General features: G+C 51.0%; 1 protein-coding gene across 6 annotated transcripts in view; it reads left to right on the top strand.

The window, feature by feature from the left end:
* Positions 1-26,739, top strand: part of LOC114680170 (SH3 domain and tetratricopeptide repeat-containing protein 1-like) — a 131,242-nt gene extending 104,503 nt beyond the window's left edge. For 2 of the 6 annotated variants that reach the window (XM_077942952.1, XM_077942958.1), the window contains 7 exons: positions 1,338-1,455; positions 16,139-16,318; positions 17,494-17,645; positions 21,385-21,507; positions 22,212-22,374; positions 23,338-23,534; positions 26,353-26,739. In XM_077942952.1, the coding sequence (XP_077799078.1) occupies positions 1,338-1,455; positions 16,139-16,318; positions 17,494-17,645; positions 21,385-21,507; positions 22,212-22,374; positions 23,338-23,441 (840 nt within the window). In that variant the 3' untranslated portion in view covers positions 23,442-23,534; positions 26,353-26,739. Of the gene's footprint in view, positions 1-1,337; positions 1,456-2,543; positions 2,802-3,244; positions 3,434-16,138; positions 16,319-17,493; positions 17,646-21,384; positions 21,508-22,211; positions 22,375-23,337; positions 23,535-26,352 lie in introns of all 6 variants that reach the window. The other 4 variants (XM_077942957.1, XM_077942956.1, XM_077942953.1 and 1 more) reach the window with 3 other exon arrangements.
* The last annotated feature ends 1,026 nt before the right edge of the window (positions 26,740-27,765 follow it).

The following is a 27,765-nucleotide window of genomic DNA, read 5'->3' as shown; positions in this document are numbered from 1 at the left end:
TCTCTACCCATTCCACCTTTTCTTCATGGAACAATGATTTGACAGTTGGTTGTGCAGAACCAGAGTAAGTCTAGTTTGATTGGCGGGAAATGATTTTGGGTATGAAGTGCTCTTTAGGCATTTATTGAACTCTTGTTTGTACCACCGCTGTGCTGGACAGTTTATAAATATTCTTTAAACAAGGCCTATGGAGTCAGGCTGCCTGGGTTTTGCTAACTAGCTCTGTCATTTGGGGCAAGTTTTTAAGCTTATATAAACCTGACTTTCATCTATGAAATGGGATGACAAGGGGTCATTATCATCTCACAGGATTGTGCAAATGTGTGTGTAAAGTGCTTAGTTTGGTGCCTAACACATAGGAACTACTCAGTAAAGTTATTATTACACCATCATCATCATATTCAAATGTAAATATTAAGAGCTAATAAATTTGTAAAAGGTAGTATACCCTTACCCCTTGAACCAATGACTACTTTAGTTTTAAGTGGTTGGGTTAATTTATCACTGAAATATTGGCCTCTTGAATACCTTGAATTTCAATTGAACGTAGCCAGAGGATTTCATAATTGGACCGTTGCCTCTGGAAGTTGGAGCTTTCTTTGTTTGGTTTCACTTCGTACACTAAGCATGTGGCTGTGGGCACCTTTCTGGTGACTTCTGGTACTGGGGAATCAAAGCTTCATTCGCTTCTTTGGAGGAGATGATCTTATGCTATATGAAGCACTCAGACTTCGTTAACTGTGTACCATCCAGACAAGACCAGGTGCTTCCCATGGCAGCCTGTCCTTTTCTTAGCTCTCTCATCAATCTAGCTTGTTCCTTCTATTCCTCTTTATACTAGAACTTCTCTTTGAACAAGGAATGTTGTTTTGTCACTGCTAGGTCCCCAGCAATTAGTAATGCCCAGCACATACTAGGTGCCTCCTGAATGTTAATAGGTGATAATCTAGCAGAACACAAGATAAATCCGCAGGTTGAGATTTAAGCTGTGTGATATGAACGCTGCATTGGGAAACTTATTAAATCAATTTTGTTAATACAAGTTTAACATGTCTTAGTATCTGACTTAGTTCAGGAATCATTTACTGAGTGTCTTCTAGGCCAGACATTGGGGACAGAAAGATAATAATATATGATCCCTGCCTCATGTGCAGGAAGTCTAGTGCGATGGACAGACACGTGCCAATGGCTGCCATGGAATATGGTGAGTATTAAGATAAAGGGGCACCTTGTGAGCTCTTGGAGCACAGAGCAGGGCTTGTGTTCTGGGAACATGGGCTCCATGTGAAAACACAATTTAAATTAATTTTCTTTTTTCTTTTTTTTTTTTGAGACAGAGTCTTGCTCTGTGGTCCAGGCTGGAGTACAGTGGTGTGACCTCGACTCACTGCAACGTGCTCCCCCCAGGTTCAAGAGATTCTCGTGCCTCAGCCTCCCAAGTAGCTGGGATAACAGGTGTGTGCCACCACGCCTGGCTAATTTTTACGTTTTTAGTAGAGATGGAGTTTCACCATGCTGGCCGGGCTGGTCTTGAACTTCTGACATCAGGTGATCCTCCCGCCTCGGCCTTCCAAAGTTCTGGGATTATAGGCATGTATGTGTTCATTCTTTTAAATATCTGTGGGTAGCACTTAACTTTAAATGGGTACTAATTAAACTATTGAATGACTTTAGTATGGATTGAATGACTTTGCTCGGGCCTCGTTTTTAATTTCCTTCATTAGAGGAAAAAAAAAAAATGCAGGTTGACTATCCCTCATCCAAACTGCTTGGAACCAGAAGTGTCTCAGATTTCTTTACATTTTTGGATTTTTGAATATTTGTATTATACTTGCTGGTTGAGCATCCTGAATTCAAAAATCCAGAATCTGAGCTGCTCCAATGAACATTTCGTTGAGCGTCACGTCGGCACTGAAAAAGTTGTGGATTTCAGAGTTTCTGGTTAGGGAGACTCATCCTATGTGGGTGCTGGGTTGTCGCAGGAGTTCTGGACCAGAGGTTAGGTGACTAGACTTTGGTTTTCACTTTGTTACTAAACAGGCTGTTTTCTTCCATAAGCTCAGCTTTAGAACCCCCGGTTGTCAAAGAAGGAGATGGGCCATCTGATGTTTAAGGCCTCTGTTAGCTCTGACTTGGAGACACCTGGCTTCAGTTCATCTTCCTTAGGAGTGGACAAAGAATATGGGAATGTTGAAATTGTTAGTCAACATGTACAGGGTCGTTGCAGGCTGGTTTTGGGTAAAGGTCATCTTTAGTGAGCCCAGGGAGAAGCACTGGTTTAGCTGTCAGCTGAGAGGGGTAAGCGGTCCTATTAATTTTCCTCTGTGGTAGTGAAAGCATTGTTAAGGGTCACAGCGTTAGTGGAGCTGGCTGGAAAGAGGAGGGGAACTCACTGTTACAGGTTATATTGAATGTCTTTTCAGTCACTAAATGCTTTTTGTGATACGTTTTTCAGGATTTCAGTGTTGTATGATTTCCATGTGTCAAGCACAGGAAACTTAACATCAGCAAAAAAGAATGCTCTTTTTCTTTTTTTCTTTGAGATGGAGTTTTGCTCTTGTGGCCCAGGCTGGAGTGCAGTGGTATGATCTCAGCTCACTGCAACCTCAGCCTCCTCAGTTCAAGTGATTTTCCTGCCTCAGCCTCCCGAGTAGCTGGGATTACAGGTGCCCGCCAGCATGCCCGGCTAATTTTTGTATTTTTAGTACAGACGGGGCTTCGCCATATTGGCCAGGCTGTTCTTGAACTTCTGACCTCAGGTGATCCTCCTGCCTCCGCTTCCCAAATTGCTGGGATTACAGGCATAAGCCGCCACGCCTGGCCTTGAATGTTCTTTCTATGGGAATCTACAAAAGCCAGCTTTTGAGCCTAGTGGCAGAAAATCTCTTCTTCGTTGTTTAGCTGTGCTGGGAGCTTGGAGGCCTTCAAGCCCAGCTGAAAAATCTGTAGTATTTTCTGTCAGTTGGCTCTCTTGGAGAACTTAGTGAGCACTGGGCTGGAGCGATACTGTCAGAGTTCATGAGCTGTTTGAGGCTCTCGAAGCCTAGATACTGGGGTTGCCCAAATACATCGGCTGGACTCACTATTTCTCTGGGGAGTCGGGGGGTGGAAAATGCTGTGGTCTTAACTCTTCTCTTAATTTGACAGTGCTGTTGTTAATGGTAAGAATGATGTCATGCGTTTGTATTTTGCTTCGTAATTCACAGAGAATTTAAAAATCCATTATCTGATTTTATTCCCTCAGCAGTTCAGTGAAAAAGGCAGAGCAGTTTTCATATCTTCTGTTTTCCCGTGATTCTCTTGTGGCTCGCAGAAGCTAAGAGCCTTCACCAAGGTCATAGGGTGAATGAGTCGCAGAGCTGGGAGTAGAGGCTCAGGCTTCTAGTGACCCTGTTTCTTCCTGGATAGCTCGCTCTGGTGGCGCTATGCTCAGGTAACTGCGCATGCTCGGTTTGGTGTTTTGTAAATTCCTGCCCCATCTTGGGAGAGGTTCTTGGGAGGCTTCTATTCATTTTGGAGCATTTCGGTATCTTGTCCTCTCTCCCTCCTCCCAGATGCATGGGCATTTCTGCAGGTCCTCAGGCTGGCCTTTATGTGTGGGGGCGTCTCCTGCCTCCACGTTGCTTGCATGCCCCCTTCTGAAGGTGCTCTTCCCCGCATGAAGCCCCCTCGTGCCTGCCTCCACACTGCAGGCTGTTCGGTAAATGTTACTGACTCAGCATCGTTGTTTTCTAGAAATGGGACGGGGTATGGATGCCAAGTTCTTTTCTGTGTGAAGGCTTCGATGGTATCATCTTGCCTTCCCCATGTGTGCTCCTTGAGGGTGTCGCTGTGCTGTGGTCATCTGTGTTCCCTCAGGTGCCTCCCTTGGAGTCCGGGCCGTAGCAGACATGCAGTCAGTGATCATGGCCTAAGTGAGTGGAAGGCCAACAGAGCCATTAAATCTGGAAAATGACAAGTGAGGGAAAGGAATTTTTATTGAAGGCATGTGAAAAAGAAATCTTTTTACAAAAGTTGACCTGTTTCTCAACTGGAGCTGAATTTCAGCTCAGAAAAGCAGCTGTGTGCCCAGAGGGCTTTGGGATTTCAGTTCGTGATAGATGAATTTAATTTGTTGTTGTATGAATGTATTATACTTTTGTGGTTTTATTAGACCTTTCTCCCAAATGGAATCGATTTTTCTATAAAAGTCACACTTCCTTTTTGAGAAGTGTAACACTAATTGTATGGGATGGTCTCCCAAAAGATTACCTGCCAGGAACCAAACACACTGCCTCACATTCACAGCCCCTGGTTTCTGCCTGTGCAGCTGCAGGGCAGAGAGGCACGCTCGAGCTGAAATCAGGACGCATGTCTGCATCTTCTCTTTCTTGACTGCTGTTTCGTCTCTGAGCTGGCCTGCCTGCAACATCTAGGAGCTTGGTGGGTGTAGACACATTACGGTATGGAGGAGGGATATGGTGTTGCAACAGCCAGGAGACTCGCTGAAGTCTCTGTTCTCCTCCTGCTCACTGCTCTGAGTTTGTACAAGTCACATTTGTAGGGCTGTGCACAGTGGCTTACACCTGTAATCCCGGCACTTTGGGAGGCGAACCTGGGAGGATCTCTTGAGCCCAGAGTTCGGAACCAGTCTGGGCAGCATGGTGAAAACCCATCCCTACAAAAAATAAAAATTAAAATATAGTCAAGTGTGGTGGCTCATGCCTGTAATCCCAGCTACTGTGGAGAGGCTGAGGTGCGAGAATCACTTGAGCCCGGGAAGTGGAGGCTGCAGTGAACCATCATCACTCCACTGCACTCCAGCCTGGTCAGAGCAAGACCTTGTCTCGAAAAAAACAAAAACAAACAAACAGAAACCCATTTGTAATAGTGGCAGTAGTTAACTTTTGAAAGTTTGGAGAAAAGTTCCTAAATAACCTGTGACCATGGACAACTTACTTAGCCTTTCTGTGCCTCAGTTTCCTCATCTAGGAAAAATAAGAGAATATGGTACTGATCTTACAGGATTTCAATGAGAACTAAACGAGATCAAACTCAGAGCCTGGCACCTCGTGAGTGCTCACTCAATGTTATTATTTCAACATTTTAGAGGAAAAAGAATGCTAATGGGTCATTATGGCTAAACACAGTCTATCACTGGCGTTACTCATGGTATTGGAAGGAACTTGAATTCCATATAGATAGTGTGATGGAGAAAGTATTTTGGGCATTGGCAGCATTTATTCAAAGAACAAAGGACGTGTCTGTCCTGTGTGGAGAGCCGTTTCCGCTTGTTTCTTTAAATGCTATGGGAAAAGCAGTTGGCCCTGTGCTCTCTGCCGGACAGCTTCAGTCTCCACGTATTGATTTGGCCAATTGTCGCTGGCTGTCATCATGGCAGCAGCAGTTGAAGGGACAGCTTGTCTTTATTTGCATTTTTGGGTGTTTGTGCTATTTATAGACAATTAAGACATGGAAGCCTGTTTATGGCAAGCTGGCAAATTCAGCAAAACGTGGAAAAACCTGTTAGCACAGTTTGCACGTGTGCGGGCACAGAGCAGCCAAATAAATACACACGTTTTCCTGTATTTTAAAACTGTTTGGGGGAAAAAAAAGAGACATGAAACCATTGCCCAGATGGCTTATAGAGCTAGAGCTTTTTCCTTGAAGTACATGAGTATGGCTGTCAGACATCTGAAACCCGAAGCCATCCGAAAACATCATTTTGATGCTACCTCCTACCCGCCCTTTTTTTCCATTTGTAAGGGACAAGGATCCAGGAAGGAAAGTATCAGCTTACAAAGGCTTTTGTTACAATTAATCGTTCATGTTCTTTCTTTTGGTATCTTATTCTCTGTTTACATTTTATTTTTATTTTTACTGTTTTTGAGACAGAGTCTTGCTCTGTCGCCCAGGCTGGAGTGCAGTGGCCTGATCTCGGCTCATTCCAACCTTTGCCTCCCAGGTTCAAGTGATTCTTGTGCCTCAGCTTCCTGAGTAACTGGGATTACAGGCGTGTGCCACCACGTCCAGCTAATTTTTATGTTTTTAGTAGAGACAGAGTTTCGCCGTGTTGGTCAGGCTGATCTTGAACTCCTGAACTCAGGTGATCCACCTGCCTCAATCTCCCAAAGAGCTGAGATTACAGGTGTGAGCCACCGCGCCCGGCCGCTGTTTCCATTTTGTAACGCTAACGTCACCCCAGTGTAGGGTGGCTAGGGGTATTGTTCTTTCCTGTTTCCTGGTATATTTTCCTCTTCAGCATTGATCACTCTTTTTGGTTGTCTGTCTCTACCTACAAAAATATATGTTCCCTGGTATATCACCAGCGCCTGGCACGTAGATAGTTAGTCAATATTTGTTGAATGAATGAGTGAATGAATGAATGAGCTGAAAGAACCTTCTTCTTCTTTCTTCTGTCACTTCACACCAAATGCTTTTGGAAAATGCTATGTGAACGGGGATCTTAAGCAGGAGAGGTTACACATATTGCTGTGGGATAGCCCATCATCCTCAGATACTTGTCTGGAAGGAGGTGGAGTACTTGAGTAGAAATGATACAAGACAACTTCTTCAGGAAATCAGCCAAGTGTCACACCTTTTCACATAAGCGTGTGATGTTTGCGTATGTGTGTATGAAGAGCTGTCGTGGCCTAGAATCACGGGCCTTTAGATCCCTTGTACAGATAGAAAAGTAAAGGTCGAGGCCCAGGAGTGCTGCAGGCCACCGAGGTGGACTCCCTGTCTGCCCTTCTCAGTGCCCGGTCACTTCTCACTGCACTCCCCTCTTTACTGCTCAAGCCACCTCCCTGACTCTGAATGTGTAACCACGAGGGAGAAAATGTACTCCAGGCTCACAGTTTGTGGAGAAAAAGCCCAGCAGCTGAAAATCATGTTCACAAAGTTTGTACCTAGAGAAAGTGGCCATTTCTATCATGTCTTTACATTTCCCTGTTTCTCATACATTTTATGAACAAGACAGTAGAAGGAGATTTCGGAACAGCAACTTTAGAACAAGGGAGAGAAGATCAAACCTAGAGCCTTCCAGTTTCTGTTTTCTTCTCAGTTTAGGGCTGAGGCACTTTAGCTTCCTGTCTAAGGGACCACTCAAATCTGATTAGAAGCCATTGTGGGCTGGTAATTATCCATAATTTTAGGAAGACAGATGCAGCACCAACTCTGTTCTCTAATATCAGGCTTATTAATTTTAAATTTGCATGGCAGGAGAAGCAGACGGCGAGGTGGGATAAGCGTTCAGATGCTTGGTCATTGATAGCTTTTTACTTCCAGGTATCACATGGGGATTTGGGACCCAGGAGGCCTGCTGAGAACCGATGATTATCTGTCCCCTAACCAGCTGGGTTCTTTTTCATCCTGAGCTCAGAAAGATTGCTCCTACTGCAGCCAGGGAAGACAGGTTGTTGACTGGTTAGAAATCATGGCAGGTTATTTTCTCCACCCGCGGTTCGCAGTTGGAAAGCAGAGCTATCAAAATTTGTCTTCTCTATTGTATTTCAAATCTGGGTGTTTAAAAAATTGTGTAAGCAAATTAAGCATTTCTTTAATGGTAGTTATGTGTGTTCTTGATGCGAATGAGAGGTGCATTCCCTGGTGAAATCCCTGGGACTTTATAGGAGGATGTGAGCCTTAGAACTGAAGTTGGTTTTCTAGATGATCATGTAGACATGATGCTGAGCACCAGACAAAGATGTTGATTGAAGTGATTTAAAAAAAATTTTCTGAGTTCAGATTTTACACCAATATTTAGAAAATCAGCAAAAGAACTTGGAGGAATGTTCTCAGGCATCCAGTTCAGCCCCCTGCGCACATTGTCATAAAATCCGAGTGTGTGTACAGGGAGGTGCATTTCTTTCTGTTCTCATCACAGATCCTTCCCTGGCTCTGCACCTGCCTGTCATGTGCGTCCGTGTGAAGAGACCACGAAACAGGCTTTGTGTGAGCAATAAAGCTTTTTAATCAGCTGGGTGCAGGTGGGCTGAGTCCGAAAAAGAGAGTCAGTGAAGGGAGATAAGGGTGGGGCCGTTTTATAGGATTTGGGTAGGTAAAGGAAAATCACATTCAAAGGGGGGTTGTTCTCAGGTGGGCAAGAGTGGGGGTCACAAGGTGCTCAGTGTGGGAGCTTTTTGAGCCAGGATGAGCCAGGAAAGGAATTTCACAAGATAATATCATCGCTTAAGGCAAGGACTGGCCATTTTCACTTCTTTTGTGGTAGAATGTCCTCAGTTAAGGTGGGAGAGGGCATTTGCACTTGTTTTGTGGTGGAATGTCATCAGTTAAGGTGGGACAGGGCATTTGCACTTCTTTTGTGATTCTTCAGTTACTTCAGGCCATCTGGGCATATACGTGCAAGTCACAGGGGATGCGATGGCTTGGCTTGGGCTCAGAAGCCTGACATTGCCCTCGTCCCTACCTTCCCTAGCTTTCCCCTCCTGTGCGGTTCTCTCACAAAGTGAATGGCCTCAGCCACAGCTTCTCTGCAGCTGCATCAGACTGTGGCGACAGGAGTGGTGGCTGCTGCAGGGCCTGCTGTCCCCACGGAGCCCAGTCTTGCTTGCCTCTGCAACCTGGTCACCATTTTGCCCCGAAAGTATGTAATTCTACAGAACGAGAGCCCACATGCTGGGGATGGAGGCGTCTTTATCACGGTGCTCTGCATATTTTAATCTTGGGTGGAAAGTATGGAAAAGTATGTGATACCTGTGGTTGGATGTCAGAAAGACGTTGTGAACTTGATGTGGACTGAGGGTGTTAAGGTGCAACAGGCACCCCGGCTTCATTAAATGAGACTTCCCCATCTCCCTGCCAGGCACGCGCAGGGGTATGGCCACATCTTATGTGTTATTCTTATCTAGAGTGTGCCTTGTCGTCATGCTTAAAATTACATGATGATATTCTGCCTCATAGAGTAGGTCCCAAACCACATTCAACACAGAAATGTACTCTTGCTATTATACATAGAAAGTGCTTTCATATACCAAGTGGGAGAGCGGTCCTAAAATCTGGGCTGGAATCGCAGAAGGAAGGCATTGGAAAGCAACAGATTCCCTAGTCCAAAGCTGGTTTTTGATGAACCTAGAAACAGTACCAAGAGAAGTGAATTTGCCTAAGGCCCTGACAGTGTCTCACGGTAGCATCTGAACCTAGCAGTTTCTTGACCTATTTCTTTAAATGATTAGTCATGCTTCCTCTGATTCCTATAAACATATTCCTCATTCATTCTTTTGTTTCAGTGAATTATTGCAGTGCTACCACGTAACAGTATTTGAGTCAAAATGTGGCAGTGTTGATCCCTTTCCAAGGTTTTTATTTGCAGTTTGTCAAAGTTGTGCTAACAGTTTCTTGTTGGTTGCAAGGTGTCCTTTCAGAAGCCAATTATGTGGTATATTTACGTTGATTGTTGGAGGTAGTTTGGTTAGAACCTACTTCGAGTGGCTGGCGTGGGCCTGGGGGACAGTGACAGCTGCCTGCTTCATGGGCAGAGATGAAGTAATTGCTTCCTGGGAAGTACCATCCTCCTGGCCACACTCTCCAGCCCATTTCGTTTGTGTTGGTTTCCTTGGCATCTGCACGGTTCTGGCTTCATGTGAGTCTCATTTATTTTAGCGTATGACTTCAGGCTGTGGGGAAGAATGGCCATTTTAGCACAGAGATGCACACAAAGGAACAACTGGCTAAATGTGAGTGAAGGCATTCTTAGGGGGGGTTTCATTTCTTGTATTCTGTAACAGGCAGTCTGGGAAGCATTCTGGACATGTGGCCTGCGCTGTCACAGTTCCTCCTTGCAGAATCGCAGATGTTTGGAGATTGTAGTGATAACTGTTATCATTGAGAATGTCATTCTCGCAGGCTCTAATAAGTCAGGATTTATACAGTGTTAATTTGTTAAAGACAACTGTATTTCTAGCCAAATCCACGTTACACGTTTCTCCTGGCATTGTTGCTGGGGGTATTCCCATGGCTTAGTCTCAGGGAAACACACGCCTTTGAATACTGCAGAAGCTGTGAGTACCCAAAGCGCACCGGAGTACTTTTACCATAGGGGGTGTTAGTCAGTGATACACGTCTCAGTCAGACTTGATGGATTCTTGACCCCTTCCTTTTTTAATTTTTTAATTTTTATTTTTTATTTTTGTTTTTTAAGAGCACAACCCCTCAGGTGGCCACCATGAATCTCTGGTGTTTTCAGTTGGCTGCAGCCTATTTGCCATCTCTGGTTCAAACATATTTGAAGCCTGATGATGCTTCCCTCTGTTGTTCTTCTGCTGTGTGACCTCCGCGCCCGCAGGGTTCAAGACTGTCAGAGCTGGGGGCCACCTTCACAACTACCAGGGTTTCTTTTATATAAGGGGAGCTTCTTAGAACGTGCTTTAGTAGGGTAAAGAAGCTTTTGAGGTTTGCTTTCTCTGGAAAGATAATTTGTGATCCTGCCGTTGCTTTCAACAAAAATATAATTTGCGTACCAGTGTATTTTGTATTACTGAGCACTGGCTGACAAATGGTTCTTAACTCGTCATTCACTCAGCCACTGTTTCTTGAATGGCATATGTGTGCCAGCTGTAGTAGGAACTCGCTAGGCTCTAGGACTAACCCTTATGAAACAGGGGTCCTGGGGGAAGCAAATGCATATAAGTATAAACGTTTGAGGGGATATCAGAGGGGGTGCCTATAGGTGCAAAACTTCATTCATTCATTGCCCCATCTAGAGGTTTTGTGTCTTAGCAGCGTGTTCCATAGCAACACATCCCTCTATCAAAATATTCATCATATTATTTTGAAATTCTCTGCTGAGGTATGTGTTTTTCCGACTAAGTTTAGAACTGGTTAAGGACAGGCTATGGGGTATGTATTATATATATCTACACACACACACACACATATATTTACATATATATATTACCATTGCAAATTTACAATATATTTATATATATATACACACATATATATTTCTCCCTCTCTGTATATACAAACACACCACACACATATATATACACACACACATATATATGAAATACACACACACACACACACACACTTCTTCTGTCAAGCACAGAAAGTCAAAACTAGGCAAGGGTTCTTTTAGTGTTCATGAAAAAATAGATGTGTTAGTTGAGAGCGTCCTTCAGTTGCCAGGGGAAAGACAGGATGGGTTCACAAAGGGAGATAGTGTTTTGTTTTTGTTTTTGTTTTTTCTTTGTCTAACTCTTGAATTCAAAATAATCCAGACTTATAGAAATTTGCAAAAATAGTACAGAGAATTCCCATATACTCTTCCCTCAGATTCCCCAAACATTTCACCCCATTTGTACTTTCTCTTTCTCTCTCTGTGGATACAATTTTTTTTTTTCCTGAAATGTTTGAGAGTGGAAGGTAGAATGCAGGGCAGGGTGAAAGGTGTAAGGAGAGAAGTGGGTTGGGAGGCTTTTTTTTTTTTTAACCTTCTGAGATGGAGTTTCGCTCTTGTCACCCAGGCTGGAGTGCAATGGCACGATCTCGGTTCACTGTAACCTCTGCCTTCTGAGTTCAAGTGGTTCTCCTGCTTCAGCCTCCCGAATAGCTGGGATTACAGGTGCCCACGACCATGCTTGGCTAATTTTTTGTATTTTTAGTAGAGTGGTTTCACCATGTTGGCCAGGCTGGTCTTGAACTCCTGACCTCTGATGATCCACCTGCCTTGGCCTACCAAAGTACTGGGATTACAAGCATGACCCACTGTGCCTGGCGATTGGGAGGCTTTTGCAGTAACCCAGAGCGCTATGATGAGGGCTGGACCTGGTTGGAAATGATGAGAAAGGTGAGAGGTGGTTAGGTCTGGCATATAGTTTGAAAGGAGAGTTTAAATGGGTTAGATGACAAGAGAGAGACGTGGCTCTGAAGGCATAGTAGCCCTTGCCCTGCTGGGCCGGACGAGACAGGCAGCCTAGGGCTACTACAGCACCCTGCGGGCAGCTCAGGACCTGGGCCAGCGGAGGAACCAGGCAGTGGTGCTGGCCAACTTCGGGACCCTGGCCTGCACGCGGGTGCCAGCAGCATGGCCCAGCACTACCTCCTGGAGGCCGTGCGGCTGTTATCGAAGCTGCCCTGCAGGGAGTGTGGCCGGGACTTCACCACGTGCTCCTGCAGCTGGGCCACCTCTGCACCCACCAGGGTCCGGCCCAGCAGGGCAAGGGCTACTATGAGTGGGCCCTTCTGGTCACTGTGGGGATGGGCCATATGGAGAGTGAGTGCCCCGGTTCCTCCTGTGCGCCTTCTGGGGCCACTCGGGTCAGGGCACACCTGGGGTTTGTGATTCAGAAACAAGGGGTGGTTTTTCCACCATTGAAAGTGCTGAGTCATGGCCAGCAGCAGATGCTGGCAAGCGCCCTGGAGACAGGCGGTTCCCACACAGGGCCAGGCCCTCTGCCCTACTGGGGCAGCCAGCTCTTCCCAGTTTGCCCAGGGACCATGCTGCCTTGAGCACAGAAAGTCCTGCGTGCTGGGAATCCCTAGCCATAACCCTGGGATCAAGGCAGGCTCTGCTGAGTTGGGACTTGGGGCCCCTCCATGAGCCAGGCCCTGAACGCCGGTTCTTGTGCCCGTGTTATCTGCTTGGTATGTTGGCAGCCTGCGCACCTGTCATCCCACTTCACAGAGGACACGGGGCGGGTGATTGCCCAAAGCCGCAGAGCAGTTCATGCAAAAGCAGCTCTTGTGCAGTGTGTGTCAGGCCCCACCCACAAATGGGGCTTGTGGGGTCCTTGGGTGGCAGGGACTAAGCGTGGGAATGTGAGCTTTAGGCCAGAGAAGCCACAAAAGGGTGAGTGGCATGATGGCGGGGCAGCACTTGGCCCCGGGTTAGGGAAGCCTCTTTAGTCTGGGACCAGAGGGTTGAGAGGATTTAGTCAAGTAATAGGTGGTGGGGGAGGGGCTGGTGGTGTAGCCTGTGTGAAGGACCAGGGATAAGCCAGTGGGGGTGAGTGGTGGTGAGTGAGTGGGGGTGAGTGAGCGGGGATGAGTGAGTGGGGGTGAGTGAGCGGAGGTGTGATGGGGGTGAATGAGAGGGAGTGTGAGTGGGGATGAGTGGGGTGTGAGCAGGGGTGAGCGAGTGGGGGTGAGTGAGCGGGGATGAAGAGGGTGTGAGCGGGGGTGAGTGAGTGGGGGTGATTGAGTGGGGGTGAGTGAGTGGGGTGAGTGGGGGTGAGTGAACGGGAGTGTGAGCGGGGATGAGTGAGTGGTGGTGAGTGAGCGGAGGTGTGATGGGGGTGAGTGAGCAGGAGTGTGAGCGGGGATGAGTGGGGTGTGGTGGTGAGTGAGTGGGGGTGAGTGAGCGGGAGTGTGAGTGGAGATGAGTGAGTGGGGGTGAGTGAGCGGAGGTGTGATGGGGTGAGTGAGTGGGAGTGTGAGCGGGGATGACTGAGTGGGGGTGAGTGAGCGGAGGTGTGATTGGGGTGAGTGAGCGGAAGTGTGAGCAGGGATAAGTGGGGTGTGAGCAGGGGTGAGTGAGCAGGGCTTATGCAGGGAGGTGCAGAGTTAGGAGTGGGTGAGTTGGGTGCTGGATGGTGAGAAGCTCTTCTGGAGAGCTAAGCAGGGCCTGGGGCCTCAGGCTGTGGCTTGGCCTTTTCCCCAAGAGCACTGGGGAGCCATGGAGTGCTATCGAACAGTCACTGCAGACTGAGCAGTGAACGGACAGTCAGTGGGCAGGGCTGTCCGAAATCTAGGCCGCAGAGGATAGATGAGGAAGTTGAGTCCAGGGAAATGGCCGAGACAAGGGATCCTGTTGTGGGTCCCCTCTGCCTTGCAGCGCTTTGTCATGGCATAGTGAGACCACTCAGAGGTGCCTCCTGTGGCCTGGACCAGAGCCCCAGGGGCTGTGGCCAAATCTGCCCATTTCCCAGCACAGGCCTGGCACCCACTCCTGGCCCTAGGAGGGATGAGACTTTGGGAAAGACCGTGTGAAGGGGCCCCGGTCCCACACATCTGCCCAAGGAGGGGTGGGGGGTTCAGACCCAGGCTTCTTCCCCAGGGGCATTCTCTCACTGGAAGGAGACCCTCCAGGAATCCAGCGCCCCAGCCCCCACTGCAGCCTCCCGTGGCTCCTGGCACAATAGCCTGTGGCACCTCCTCCTACGAGGCGGTCCCCGGGGGTGCTGGGGGATTCAGACTTGGAAATGCAGGCCAGGGAACGGGGATCATGCTTCCCTGTCTCCCCACCCTGCGCTGAACGGTCGAGGAGACCGAGGACGGGGCTGATACCCCACATGCTTACTTGGGGTCATTTTTGAGTCACTTTCGGTAGTTTGTGTCCTTCTAGGAGTTGGCTGTTGTGTCTAGATGGTCTGATTTGTTGGTGTACAATTGTTCGTAGTGTTTTCATGGAATCCTTTTATTTCTGTCAGGTCAGCAATAATGTTTCCTCTTTCATTTCTGATTTTAGAAACTTGGGTTTTTAATTTCTTATTTATTTCTTTTTATTAGAGATGGGGTCTCATCATGTTCCCCCATGCTGGTCTTGAATGCTGGCCTCAGCAATCCTTCCACCTCAGCCTCACAAAGCGCTGGGATGACAGGCGTGAGCCATGGGGCTCAGTCTCTGATTTTAGTCATTTGTGTCCCATCTTTCTTTTCTTGGTCAGTCTGGTGAAAGATTTGTCAATTTTGTTATTATTTTCAAAAAACCCACTTTTGGTTCTGTTGATTATCTCTCTTGTTTTTCCATTCTCTGTATTTTTACTTCCCATTTCCACTCTCATGTTTATTATTTTCTTCCTTTTATTCGCTTTGGGTTTAGTTCATTCTTTTTCTAGTTTCTAAAGGTGGAAGGTTAGGATTTTGATTTGAGATTTTTCTTCTTTCTTTGAATGTAGACATTTACCGTTATAAATTTCCCTTTCAGCACTGCCTTAGCTGCATCTTGGAATTTTTGATACACTGCTATTTTTTTTTTTTTTAAGATGGAGTTTTGCTCTATTGCCCAGGGTGGGGTGCAGTGGTGCAATCTTGGCTCGCTGCAACTTCTACCCAGGTTCAAGCCATTCTCATGCCTCAGCCTCCCGAGTAGCTGGGATTACAGACATGCACCACCCCACCCAGCTAATTTTTATATTTTATTTTTTTATAGAGACGGGATTTCACCATGTTTCCCAGGCTGATCTCAAACTCCTGGACTCAAGCGATCCTCCCGCCTCGGCCTCCCACAGTGCTGGGATGTCAGGCGTGAGCCACCGCGCTGGCCCGGGCTGTTCATTTGTTTGCATTCTTCTCAAATTAGTTTTCGGTTTCCCTGATGGTCTCTTTGACTCACTGGTTGTTTAGGAGTGTGTAATTTCCACATATTTTTGAATTTCCCACATTTCCTTCACTGTTGATTTCCAGTTTCGTGCCAGTACAGCTGAAGAACACCTCTGCTTCGGTCTCAGTCCTTCTCCCTTCACTGAGGCTCGTTTTGTGGCCTGGCACATGGTCTGTCATGGGAAATGTCCCCTGGGTGCTCGAGAGGACTGTGTATTCAGCTGTCGTTGGGTGGCGTGTGTAACAGATGTCCATTCGGCGTACCTGGTTTCCTGTGTTAATCTCCGGAATGTTTCTGGCACTAGAAAATCAGAAACTTTCCACCGTTCCCAGCGCCCTGGATTTGGGAGAGACCAGTGAGCCTGTGGCTTGGGAGCCTGGTTGCATGAGAGAAGCATGTGTGGGAATGCCAGGGGCCGGCTTTGAACCCCATTCCCCCAATATGATGCCGTGTGTGGCGGACATGACACTTGGCTTTGCTCTCTCAGGGTTCCATCTGCGACAGGGGCTCCTTGTGCCCCTGGCCTCATCAGCTCAGGCTGAAGGCAGCCCTGGTCCTGGGCAGAGGGGCTTTGTGAAGCAGAAATAGATGGCCTGGTGCAGGCACCGAGCCTGGTCAGGACCTCGGCCCTGGGAGTTGTAAAGAAGGCCGGCCTCTACCGTGAGCCTCTGCACCAAGGTGTGCCCATGTCACGGTGTGCTTGGCGTCTGCCCTGGCACGGGTGCATGGCCTGTCTGCGCTCAGTCTCCCCGCCTATGGGGCCCAGGTTCACGGAGGTGTGAAAGAGGCAAGCACAGCGCAGGGGCCTCCGAGCCCAGCCAGCCTCGCTTCAATGCTGGGAGACTAACGTCTTCCATTTTGTCTTCTGCCCAGGCCAGCTGCGGACTGTCCAGTGGCTGTGCTACTTCTACAGCACCGTCATGCCCAGCGAGGCCCAGTGTGTCATCTACCATGAGCTCCAGCTCTCCCTGGCCCGCAAGGTGGCCGACAAGGTGCTGGAGGGGCAGCTCCTGGAGACCATCAGTCAACTCTACCTGTCCTGGGCAACAAGCGGTAAGGGCTGGCTTTGCAGTGGTGGGGTGGGGGCAGGCAGGGCAGGGAGGGGGGCACAAGAAAGCTGGCCCAGGACCCCAGCAGCCCCTCTCCTTTTGATCATTTGGTTCCTTGGCATCAGATGCTTTGAGCTGGTGGGCCTGGGGTCGTCCCAGGGCTGCTGCTGGCCCGTGAGTCCCAGCTTGAGCCTCCCTTGTTGGGTCAAAGGTCATCTCCACCCCAGCAGAGGCAGTACGTGCACTCTGGGCTGTTCTTCCTACTATGGTGGCTTTTGTCATCTGACCTCTGCCTGCCCCGAATCTTCACTCCTGGCCTTCATCTGTCCCCTTAAATGTGACCACAGCAGCCACCTGTGGCTTCTCTCCCACAGAAGACAGAGCCAGTTGTGTCACCTGCTTCCCTGGGGCAGGGTTTCAAGGTCTCACGTCCCATATGTGGCCTACTCGGCTTCCCCCAAGCATCCTGACCTGGTGGGGTAACCATGGCCCTGGCCACCCCACCCACAGGGCCCAGTGACATTGCCGCAGTCACACCCCATCAAGTGTCGGACTTACTGAGAGAGCAGGGAAGGAGCCAGATTCCATGAGGACCCGGGAGACTGGCTCCAGTCTTGGCCTCAGGTTCACAGAAGGAAAATGGGCCAGTGTGCTAGAGCCATGCTTCTCAAAGTGTAGTCCCTGGACCAGTAGAGCAGCATCCATGTCACATAGGAGCTTGTGGCAAGTGGGAGTTCTAGGGCCTGCCCCAGGCCTGTGGAGCTGGAAGCTCTGGGGGCAGGGCCAGCAAGCTATACAGACAGGCCTCCGGGTGACTGTGATGCCTGCACACCTTGAGAACCATCCACCGAGATAGCCTCTGAACACTAACGGCACCTGGTGCGTCTGGAGAAGACAAAGGCCATGTCTGGGAGGCAGGGGAGATGGACTAGCACACTCCTCCTGCCACAGGGCAGCATGATGCTCGATTCCCTCAGAAGGATGTCCTTCATCTTTTCCACGCCGTGTGTGTTCACCCTGGCCCTCCCAGCAGCCTGGGAAGGGCAGAACACTGCACACACAAGAGGGCCGTTCCCAGTCTGCACATTCCAGATTCATCTGTCACCAGACCCACGGGAGGAGGCAGACTGGTTCCAGGAGGATGAGAACCCTTGTTCTGACACCTGTTTCTGATTCCAGGGCCTGCAGATCTGCTCTGGACTACACCAAACGAAGTCTGGGGATTTTCATTGACCTCCAGAAGAAAGAGAAGGAGGCGCATGCCTGGCTGCAAGCAGGGAAGATCTATTACATCCTGCGGCAGAGCGAGCTGGTGGACCCTGTACATCCAGGTGAGTGGCAAGGGATGCAGGAGGACCCCTGTGCTGTTCACTTTCTGTCCATCCACCCATCCATTCATCCTTCCATCATCTCTTTACCTGTTCATCCTTCCATCCATCCATCCATCCATCCATCTGTCCATCCATCCATCCATCATTCATCCATCCTTTTATCATCCATCTATTCACCCATCTATCCATCCATTCACCTGTCCATCCACCCATCCATTCATCCTTCCATCATCTATCTCTTTACCTGCTCATCCTTCCATCCATCCATCCATCATCCATCCATCCATCCATTCTTCCATCATCTTCCCATACACCTGTATGTCCTTCCATCCATCCATCTATCATCCATCCATCCATCCTTCCATCCTTCCATCCTTCCATCATCCCATCATCCATCCATTCACCTGTTCGTCTTTCCACGCATCCATCCATCCATCCATCATCCATCCCTCCATCCATCCATCCATCCCTCCATCCATCCATCCATCATCCATCCATCCTTTTATCATCCGTCCATTCACCTGTCCATCCATCCATTCACCTGTTCGTCCATCCATCCATCCTTCCATCTATCTATCATCCATCCAACTGTTCACCCTTCTATCCATCGATCCATCCATCATTCTTCAGTTCACCTCTTCATCCATCCATTCACCTGTTCGTCCATCCTTCCATCCATCCTTCCATCCATCTTTCCATTATCCAACCAACCATCTTCCATCCATCCATGATCCATCCATTCACCTGTCCATCCATCCACCCATTCATCATCCATCCTTTTATCATCCATCCATCTATTCACCTGTTCATCCATCCCTCCATCCATTCTTCCATCCTTCCATCATCCATTCACCTGTTCATTCTTCCATCCTTCCATCATCCATCCATCCTTCCATCATTCATCCACTCGCCTGCTCATCCTTCCATCCATCCATCCTTCTATCATCCATCCATTCGCCTGTTCATCCTTCATCCATCCATCATCCATCCATCCATCCATTCGTCCATCCATCATCCATCCATTCTTTTATCATTCATTCATTCAGCCACCATCCACCTGTTCATCCATCCCTCCATCCATTCTTCCATCCTTCCATCATCCATTCACGTGTTCATTCTTCCATCCTTCCATCATCCATCCATCCTTCCATCATTCATCCACTCACCTGCTCATCCTTCCATCCATCCATCCTTCTATCATCCATCCATTCGCCTGTTCATCCTTCATCCATCCATCATCCATCCATCCATCCATTCGTCCATCCATCATCCATCCATTCTTTTATCATCCATTCATTCAGCCACCATCCACCTGTTCGTCCATTCATCCATCCATCCTTCCATCATCCATCCATTCACCTGTTCATCCTTCCATCCATCCATCATTCATCCATCCATCCATTTATCCATTCATCCATATATCTGTCCATCCATCTATCATCCATCTATCCTTCCATCATCCATCCACTCACCTCCTGTTGATCCTTCCATCCATCCATTTATCCATTCATCCATCCATCCATCCTTCCATCATCCATCCATCTTTCCATCATCCATCCATTCATCTGTTCATCCTTCCATCCATCCATCATCCATCCATCCATCATCCATCCATCCATCCATCCATTTATCCATCCATCCATCCATCCATCCATCATCCATCCAGCCATCATCCATCCATCTGTCCATTCATCCATCTATCCTTTTATCATCCATCCTTGTATCATCCATCCATTTCTCATCCATCCATTCACCCGTCTATCCATCCATTCACCTGTTCATCCATCCATCCATTCATCCTTCCATCAACCATCCATTCACCTGTTCATCCTTCCATCCTTCCATACATCCATCTGTTCATCCTTCCATCCACCTGTTCATCCTTCCATCCATCTACCTGTTCATCCTTCCATCCATCCACCATTCATCCATCCACCATCCATTCATCCATTTATCCATTCATCTATATATCCATCTGTCATCCATCCATCCTTCCATCAACCATCCACTCACCTCCTGTTCATCCTTCCATCCATCCATCATTCATCCATCTATCCATTTATCCATCCATCCTTCCATCATCCATCCATTCATCTGTTCATCCTTCCATCCATCCATCCATCATCCATCCATCCATTCATCATCCATCCATCCATCCATCCATCATCCATCCATCTGTCCATTCATCCATCCATCTGTCCCTTCATCCATCCATCTGTCCGTTCATCCATCCATCATTCATCCATCCATCATTCATCCATCCTTTTATCCATCCATTCACCCGTCTATCCATCCATTCACCTGTTGTTCCATCCATCTGTCCATTCATCCTTCCATCATCCATCCATTCACCTGTTTATCCTTCCATCCATCCATCATCCATCCACATATCCATTTATCCATTCATCCATCCATCCATCATCCATCCATGCTTCCATCATCCATCCATCCACCTGTTCATCCTTCCATCCATCCATCATCCATTCACCCATCCATTCATCCATCCATCCATCCTTCCATCATCCATCCTTTCTCCCATCCATCCATTCACTGTTCGTCCATCCATCCGTCATTCATCTATCCACCCACCAATCTACCTATTAATCCATCCCTCCATTCATCTATCTGTCAATTTGTTTATCCATACATTCGTCTATCCACCATCTATCCATCCATATGCACATACATCGTCTACCCTCCACCCATCCATACATTATCTACCCACCCATACATACATACAGACATACACACATCATTCCACCCATCCATCCATCCATCCATCCATCCATCCATCCACCCACCCATCCATCCATCCATCCACCCATCCATCCATCCATCCATCCACCCGTCATCCACCCACCCGTCCGTCCATCCATTCATCCGTCCATCCATCCATCCATCCATCCCAGCATTAATCTATCCACACACTCATCCATCCATCCATGTGTGTACCTCTCCTCATCCATTCATCCATCCATCCACTCATTCCTAAGCCACTGCTGAGCACCTGTTGTGTGCTTTTCCCTCCCTCCAATTGGTTCCCTCACATCCTCCCCCAGTGGCCAGCATCTTCTCCCTGAGGGCAGAGGCGCGGCCCCTCACAGTGCCCAGCACCTGCTGGTATACAGCACATGCTCAAATAATGTGACCACTCAGTTAACACACAGAAGAACTTGCTCCAAGCGACACGTGGCACATCTCCTTACAAAATGAATCTATCATAGTGGCTGTTTTCAGAGGCTTTCCCAAACACAGTGTGATCTGGAACAAATTGTGAAGCCCACGAGCCTGGTGAAGCTTTCATTATTGAGCATCTGCTGTATACCTCCTTGAGCTGAGAAGAGGGATCAAGAGCTCATGGCCAAGAGGGGACCAGGCCCACCCACAAACGCTGTTGATGTGGCAGGGATGTGGCAACGCAGAAAGGAGCCAGGGGCTGGGCTCCCAGCAATCTGGGGGCCACGGAGACTGGTTTGAGTGCAGGGGGAGTGGGCTAGGGCTAGCCCTGGTGGTAGGATTCACAGGTGTCGGGCTCCTGGGCTGCAGCTGCTCAGTCACCTCCTGGCACTCAGGTGCATCAGTTCATTGTCCTCATGCCAGTGGTGGGGGCAGCCCTAATGCACAGGGTCTGAAAAATGCTCAGGTGTACCTGTAGTGTGTGAGAGGAAGGAGGCTGGCAAAGGTGGGCGTGGCCACCTCGCCAGGTGTGGGTCTTGAGGGAACTTCTGTCTCCTTTCAGGTGGCACAGAATGTGGTCCTGTACACAGGCGACCCCAGCCTGGGGCTGCAGCTGTTTGAGGCAGCTGGAGACATCTTCTTCAATGGGGCCTGGGAGCGGGAGAAAGCCGTGTCCTTCTACCGGGTGAGCTGGCCTGTGGGCTGATGTGGGTGGGCCTCAGGGGGGCACCTGGAGGGCTGAGGCACAGCTGTGGCAGGGCAGAGGCCTCCCACCTGGAGGCAGGGCCACCCATGCACATGCTTAGTTTCCAAGTGTTCTCACCGGGAATGATACTGACCGTGCCCCTGCCCGGGACAAACGTTTGGGGCCTGGATGTGACAATGGCTCTACCCTTGTACCTGATGATCTCAAGCAACCATGAGCGAGAAGTCCTGTCCCCATCTTCCAGATGAGGAAACAGGCTCAGAGAGGCACAGGGACATGTCAAAGGACACACAGCATGTCAGTGGGAGGCCCAGGTCTGCTTGCACCCCGAAGTGGGACGGCTTCTCCCTTCCTCTGAGCTCACGGTGTGGCTCAGCCCTGGGCACAGATAAATGTGGTGTTTTTAGAGGAGAGAGGAGTGCTGGCTCCCCCCAGTCAGACCCCTGGTGCCCAGGTGGGAGAGGCTGGTCTGAGGCTGCTGGGTGTAGCTGGATGGGCCTCAGGTGACTCTTCAGCCCCCAACTTGGGTGTCTGAACTGTGTGTTATCCCAGAGCACAGAGCTGTGTGTAGGTGCAGGGGTAGCTGGGGCGTGGGAAGCTCCAAGCACATGTTTGAGCTCTGAGGAGGGCGCTGGGCAAGGTGGGTGCTGCAGGAAACCTGACCCCACCTGCCTGTGTGGTAGGACCGGGTCCTGGCCCTGGCCCTGGCAGTGACTACGGGCAACTGCAAGGCGGAGCTGCAGCTACAGCTGTGCAAAAAGCTGGTGGCACTCCTGGCCACACTGGAGAAGCCCCAGGATGGCTTGGAGTTTGCCTACATGGCCCTAGCACTCAGCATCACTCTGGGTAAGTCCCCTGAGCCCCCACCCTGCCAGGACCCACACTTTGCCAGAGCCCAGCCTCCAGGTCTGCAGGGCAGGAGCTGAAACAGCTGCTGGATTTTCCTGGTCTCCTGTCCAGGCAGGCAGATCTGCCCAACTGGCTTCCCCATCCGGCTGTGGGGCACAGCCCGAGGTCTCTCACGCAGTGCAGAGCTCCCTGCCTGACTGAGCTCTGCTTCCTCTGCCTGTTCCTGCTGCTGACCACAAGGGCCGTCCAGTGTGCCCTCTGCCTTCCAGACATGCCAGGCATCTCGTTGGTCCCTGTATGTGCCAGGCTGAGTGGCACATTCCCTTTATCTTGTGCCCTTCCCAACCTCATCAACCACACGGCTCTCTGGCTGATAAAATCCCAGTTCCCCTTCCAGCAGTCTGCCCCTTAAGGCCGGGCATCCCCTGGTGCTGTGCCAGGGTCATCTGTCCCCCTCCAGAGACAGGGAACCCTAGGCAGGCCGCATGCCCCAGCACCTTGTGCCCCGTGGCCCAGTACACAGTAGGTGTGCAGCTGACTCCCCAAAGTAGGGGGCTCTGATTGTGACACACGCAGGAGGAGTCGGATGTCACGTCTGTGGGTTGCCTGGAGCCGGGGTGCCCGGGAGCACCTGGACTGCATGGCTTTTGGGCTCCCCTGGTTAAAACCAGTGAGCAAAGGCAGGTGGCTATGTGTAGGCACAGAGCTGGGCCATCCAAGTCCGACTTTGCCAAAGCCTCACAGTAGACAGGGGCAGGCCTTATTAGTTCTGCTTTGCAGATGGGAAAGTGAGTCTGGGAACCTGGAAGGGACTGGCCAGAGCTGCCCAGGCGACCACAGGTGCCTGGAGGCAAGCCAGGTGTGCTGCCCGGGGTCTGCATACCTGCTCCTGAGGGGCCTGTGCCCTCCCTGCCCCAGGGAGCCGCGTCCTCACACCTGCCCCTTTGGCCTGCACCCCAGGGGACCGGCTGAACGAGCACGTGGCCTACCACAGGCTGGCTGTCCTGCACCATCAGCTGGGCCAGGGCAAGCTGGCAGAGCAGTTCTACCTCAAGGCCCTGTAGCTCTGCAACTCGCCACTGGAGTTCGACGAGGAGACCCTCTACTACGTGACGGTGTACCTGGTGCTCGGTGACATCATCTTCTATGACCTGAAGGTGGGTGGGGAGGGGCAGGGCTCGGGGTGTTCCCGGCCCCCTTGGAGTGGGATCTCTACCCTGACCCAGAGGCCTGGGTTCCAGCCTGCCTTAGGAATGGCCCAGTGGCCTCCCTGGAGCTCTGCACGCGGCTGGAGGAACCGGCAATGTTAGCAGATACAACCCAGCTCCCAAGCTGACCAGGCCCCACCCTCAAGAACTCAGTCTCAGCCAGGGAGGCTGACACATGAGTGGGCAATGGTGGCCTCTGGGTAAAGAAGGGGGATTGTAGTCAGGGGGACCCTCCTGGAGGAGGTGACACCAAAACTGAGTCTTGACAGTCAAGTGTCAAGTTGCATTTAACAAAGAAAACAGGGTCGGGAGAAGGACATTTCAGAGGACGGCATCATCCTCACATTGAATCCACATTGCAAGATCCAACCCAAACCCTGGCGCCTCCTCTAGGAAGCCTGCCCAGGGTGCCAGCCTGCACTGAGCAACTCCTTCCTGGAGTCCCGAGACACCTTGAATCTTCACATCACCCAGGAAGGGTGGGGTGGGACCAGTGTCTTACCATCGGGTTCACAGACAGGGAAACCCCAGCTCAGGGCAGGTGCAGTGGGGCGGGGCCCCAGCCAGCCAGGCTGAGGCCTTGCTGGGTCGCGTCTGTCTGGAGCGGAGGTGCTGTGCTCCCTCTGCCCCCAGCCCTGCAGGGGTGGAGAGCTGGGACTGTCAGACTCAGACCTGGCGTGTCTCCACCCCTCTGCCCAGCAGGCACCGCCCCTCCTTAGCATCGCACCGGCACAGCGTCAGTGCTCCTTATGGGCTGAGGGGCCAGGGCACTACAGTCCAGGGGCCGAGATCTTGGGGTCCTTAGAACAACATGAGGAGCTGGGGCAGCCCTACGACCTCGCCCCGTATCGTATCCCCCACCGCAGGCCTGGGGCTGCCCGGAAGGCCCCCGCCCAGTGCTGGCGACACCTGGTGGTCAGAAGTGGTCCCTGTGGCCTCCCAAGTCCCAGCCAGACAGGGAGGTGCCAAGTGTCAGACCCAGAGGGACGCTACTTACCGTTCAGGGGCTCGCCTGGGACCCAGGGAGATGGGCCTCCCAGAAGAGGCCTTTATCTCTCTTGGTCAAGCCTGCCGCCCACTCCGCCTGCCCAGGAGGAAGGAAAGGGCCAAGTAGTACCTGAGAGGCCAAAGTCCACGGTTGGGGTTGAGGGGCAGAGGCCTCCTTCACCTCCTTCCCATGCACAGCCCTCTGGGCCTCATCGTGACTATGCTGTCAGCGCAGGCCAGCTTCCCACAGGGAGGCCCCTTGGAATTCCCCAAGGGCGGCTGTCTTTCCAAGGCTACACCCTCCTCCTTGTATAGGAGGCTCTGGACCCAGGGCCCAGAGGAGTAGGAGAAAACGCCGGGCTGCATGGGGCCTGGAAGGCTGGCAGAGAGGCAGGGGTAAATGGGCATCTTTGCCGATTGCCTCTAAAATGGGGTCCCCTTTAGTGTACACGTGAGAGTGAGCCCTGGAATAGGGAAGATTAAGTGTGTCCTGGCTCAGCCTGCCACTCACTAGCTGTTGCACACACTACAGGCACATGGAAATGCACACACAAATGCACACGGGCACCGGCACACGCACACACAGGCACGCGCACACACAGACACGCACACACAGGTGCACACACAGACATGCACACAGGGACACACACAGGGACACGCACACACAGGCACACAAACACGCACAGACACACGCACAGGCACACAAAGGCACAGGCACACGCAGAGACATATGCATTGGCTGGCTCCTTCCTGTTTCGTTGGGATGCCCCCACCCCTTCAGGAAGCCTTTGCCTTCCACCCCCGGCTGAGTCTGGGGCCTCCTGGGCCCCCCACAGGCTCCTGGGCTTCCCTCTGCCACAGCCTGGGCCACCCTGTGTGGTCAGTGTTTACTCCCAGGTCCCTCAGACTGGGAGCAAGGACGTTAGGCTCAGCCACGCACCCAGCACAGAGTCCAGTGTTCGGCTGGGCCGGGGGCATTGGATGAGCAGTGGCGGTGACTCGGGGCCTTCTCATGCCCCTGCTCCGTGTGTGGGGCGGGGCAGTGGGGGAATGGACTGCTGCATCTTGGACTTTGTCCTTGACCCTGGGAGCCATCTTGAGATGGTAAAGGACAGGCCAGGCATGGGTCTTAGAGAGGTTCCTTGGGTGACCCTCAGGTGGAGGAGGTGCCTGGGGAGAAGCCGGGTGGGGAATGCGAGGGTGAAGGAGGAGGTCTGGGAGGCGGCATCCCAACCCAGGGATGGTGAGTTTGGGCCAAAGATGCATTGAAAATGGGAGTGGATGTCTGGGGCGTCACACTCCGTCAATATTTCAGGGAACATTGCCAGAGAGGACACCTGTGAGATGGTTTTGTACCTGGCCTGTCCCGTGGAGGGCCTGGAAATGGTCAGCATGGACAGGGGCCAGAGGGGAGCCTGGGTCACTCAATGCTGTGCCCCTGCTGTGGCTCGGAGCCACGGGTCCTGCATGGAACTCTCAAAGCAGGCAGGATCTGCCCTGACCTCGGCCCATGGGGAAAGCAGCCACTGCCTGCAGAGAGGGTGGCACTGGGGCAGGACGGTTGGGGTGAGTGGGGCGTAGGGACAGTCAGGAAGGCTTCCAGTGGTGTCAGGGTCGTCCCCACTTCCTGCAGCTGAGACCACAGCAGTGTAACAGGTTTCGGGGCTCATGGGTTGAGCCAGCATTGGCTGGACATGTGGAATGACCTGGAGACAGAAATGGCTTCTGGGAAGATGGGCTCCGAGTCCCCCTTTTGCTGAGCATGACCTGTCCCCTTCAGGACCCGTTTGAGTACTACCAGCTGGCACTGGCAGCCGCCGTGGACCTGGGCAACAAGAAGGCACAGCTGAAGATCTACACGCGGCCGGCCACCGTCTCCCACAACTTCCTCCTGGACCGTGAGAAGTCGCTCCTCTTCTACCAGAAGGCCAGGACCTTCGCCACAGAGCTCAACGTCTGCAGGGTCAACCTGCCTCCTCTGCCACTCTGCGGGTGGGCCCCCTGGTTGGCCCCCAGCCACCCTCGCTGAGGACAGCATCCGAGGGAGTGGGTTTTGTGCAAGGAGGATGGTCTCCTCCCTCTCCTGGTGTCTCCCGTGGCTCATTTTCTGGGAAATGGGGCATGAAAGCAGGGTTCAAATAGCAATAAATTTTTCTTTGCAATAACATACCGAAGTCCCCAGGGCATCCTTCCCTGTGTGCTTCCTGGGCTGTGTCTAGGGGCCAGCTCCTTCCCTGGTGGCAGCCCTCTGATCTTGGGGATGAGAAGGACCGTGAGTTCAACAGACCTGGGCCAGGTCACCATGAGCCTCGGTTTCCTCGGTGGCCAGAGGGGAGATGGTGGTGGAACTCTCTAGGCAGCTCCCTGCTCTCCCTGCTCAGAGCTTTTGCTGTAGGTCTCGTGCCGCCCTTGACTTTAACCTTCAGGCCACTGTGCCCGGATGTGGGGGCTGGTAGTGTCCCTGTTTGCCATTGAAGAAATAGAGGCACAGAGAGGTTAGGTGTCTGGCCCACCGTCACACAGCAGGTAGGGGCAGAGACGCAGAGCCCAGTACACTGACCACCACACCGCCCTGCCAGCCTGCAGCCAGGAAGGTGTCCCCCATTAGGACCCAAGGTCAGCTCCTGGACCTCTCTTGTGGTGTCGGGAAAGCCACAGGCCAGTGAGGGTGGCCCTGGGGATCCCTCACTCAGTGTCCTCTGCTCCCAGACTTGGTTGGGCTGAGCCTGGCCAGTCCCACCTCTGGCCACTGGTCAGCCCTGCGGGAAGTGAGATGCAGGGATCTCTGCCTGTGTAGATGCTGCTGCGCAGTATTGAAAGCCTTATCTGGGCTGCCCCCAAGCCATCCCCACACACCCCTCCCCTTCCGGTCCCCGGCCCTCATCCCAGTCCCTGGAATCCCAGGTTTTCCTTGTTGGAATCTCTTGGCCTTAGGGAACACAGCTCGCACGGTCTCTTTGCCAGTTTACAGCAAGGAAACCGAGGTTCAGAGACTGTGGGTGTCCCACGTGATTCTCACATACACTGCACTCTCCCAGGCCCCTCTTTTAAACACTTTAAATGAGGTGACATTCACATCGCATGCAATGAACTATTTCAACGCGAATAATGTGGTGGCATTTGTGGATTCACAGTCCTGTGCAACCACTCACGCCATCTACTTTCAAAATGTTTTCATCTCCCCAGAAGAAAC

This window comes from Macaca mulatta, chromosome 8, assembly GCF_049350105.2.
Source record: "Macaca mulatta isolate MMU2019108-1 chromosome 8, T2T-MMU8v2.0, whole genome shotgun sequence".
Lineage (NCBI taxonomy): Eukaryota > Metazoa > Chordata > Mammalia > Primates > Cercopithecidae > Macaca > Macaca mulatta.
The sequence above is the reverse complement of the archived record's forward strand: the minus strand, read 5'-3'. Positions and strand labels throughout refer to the sequence as shown.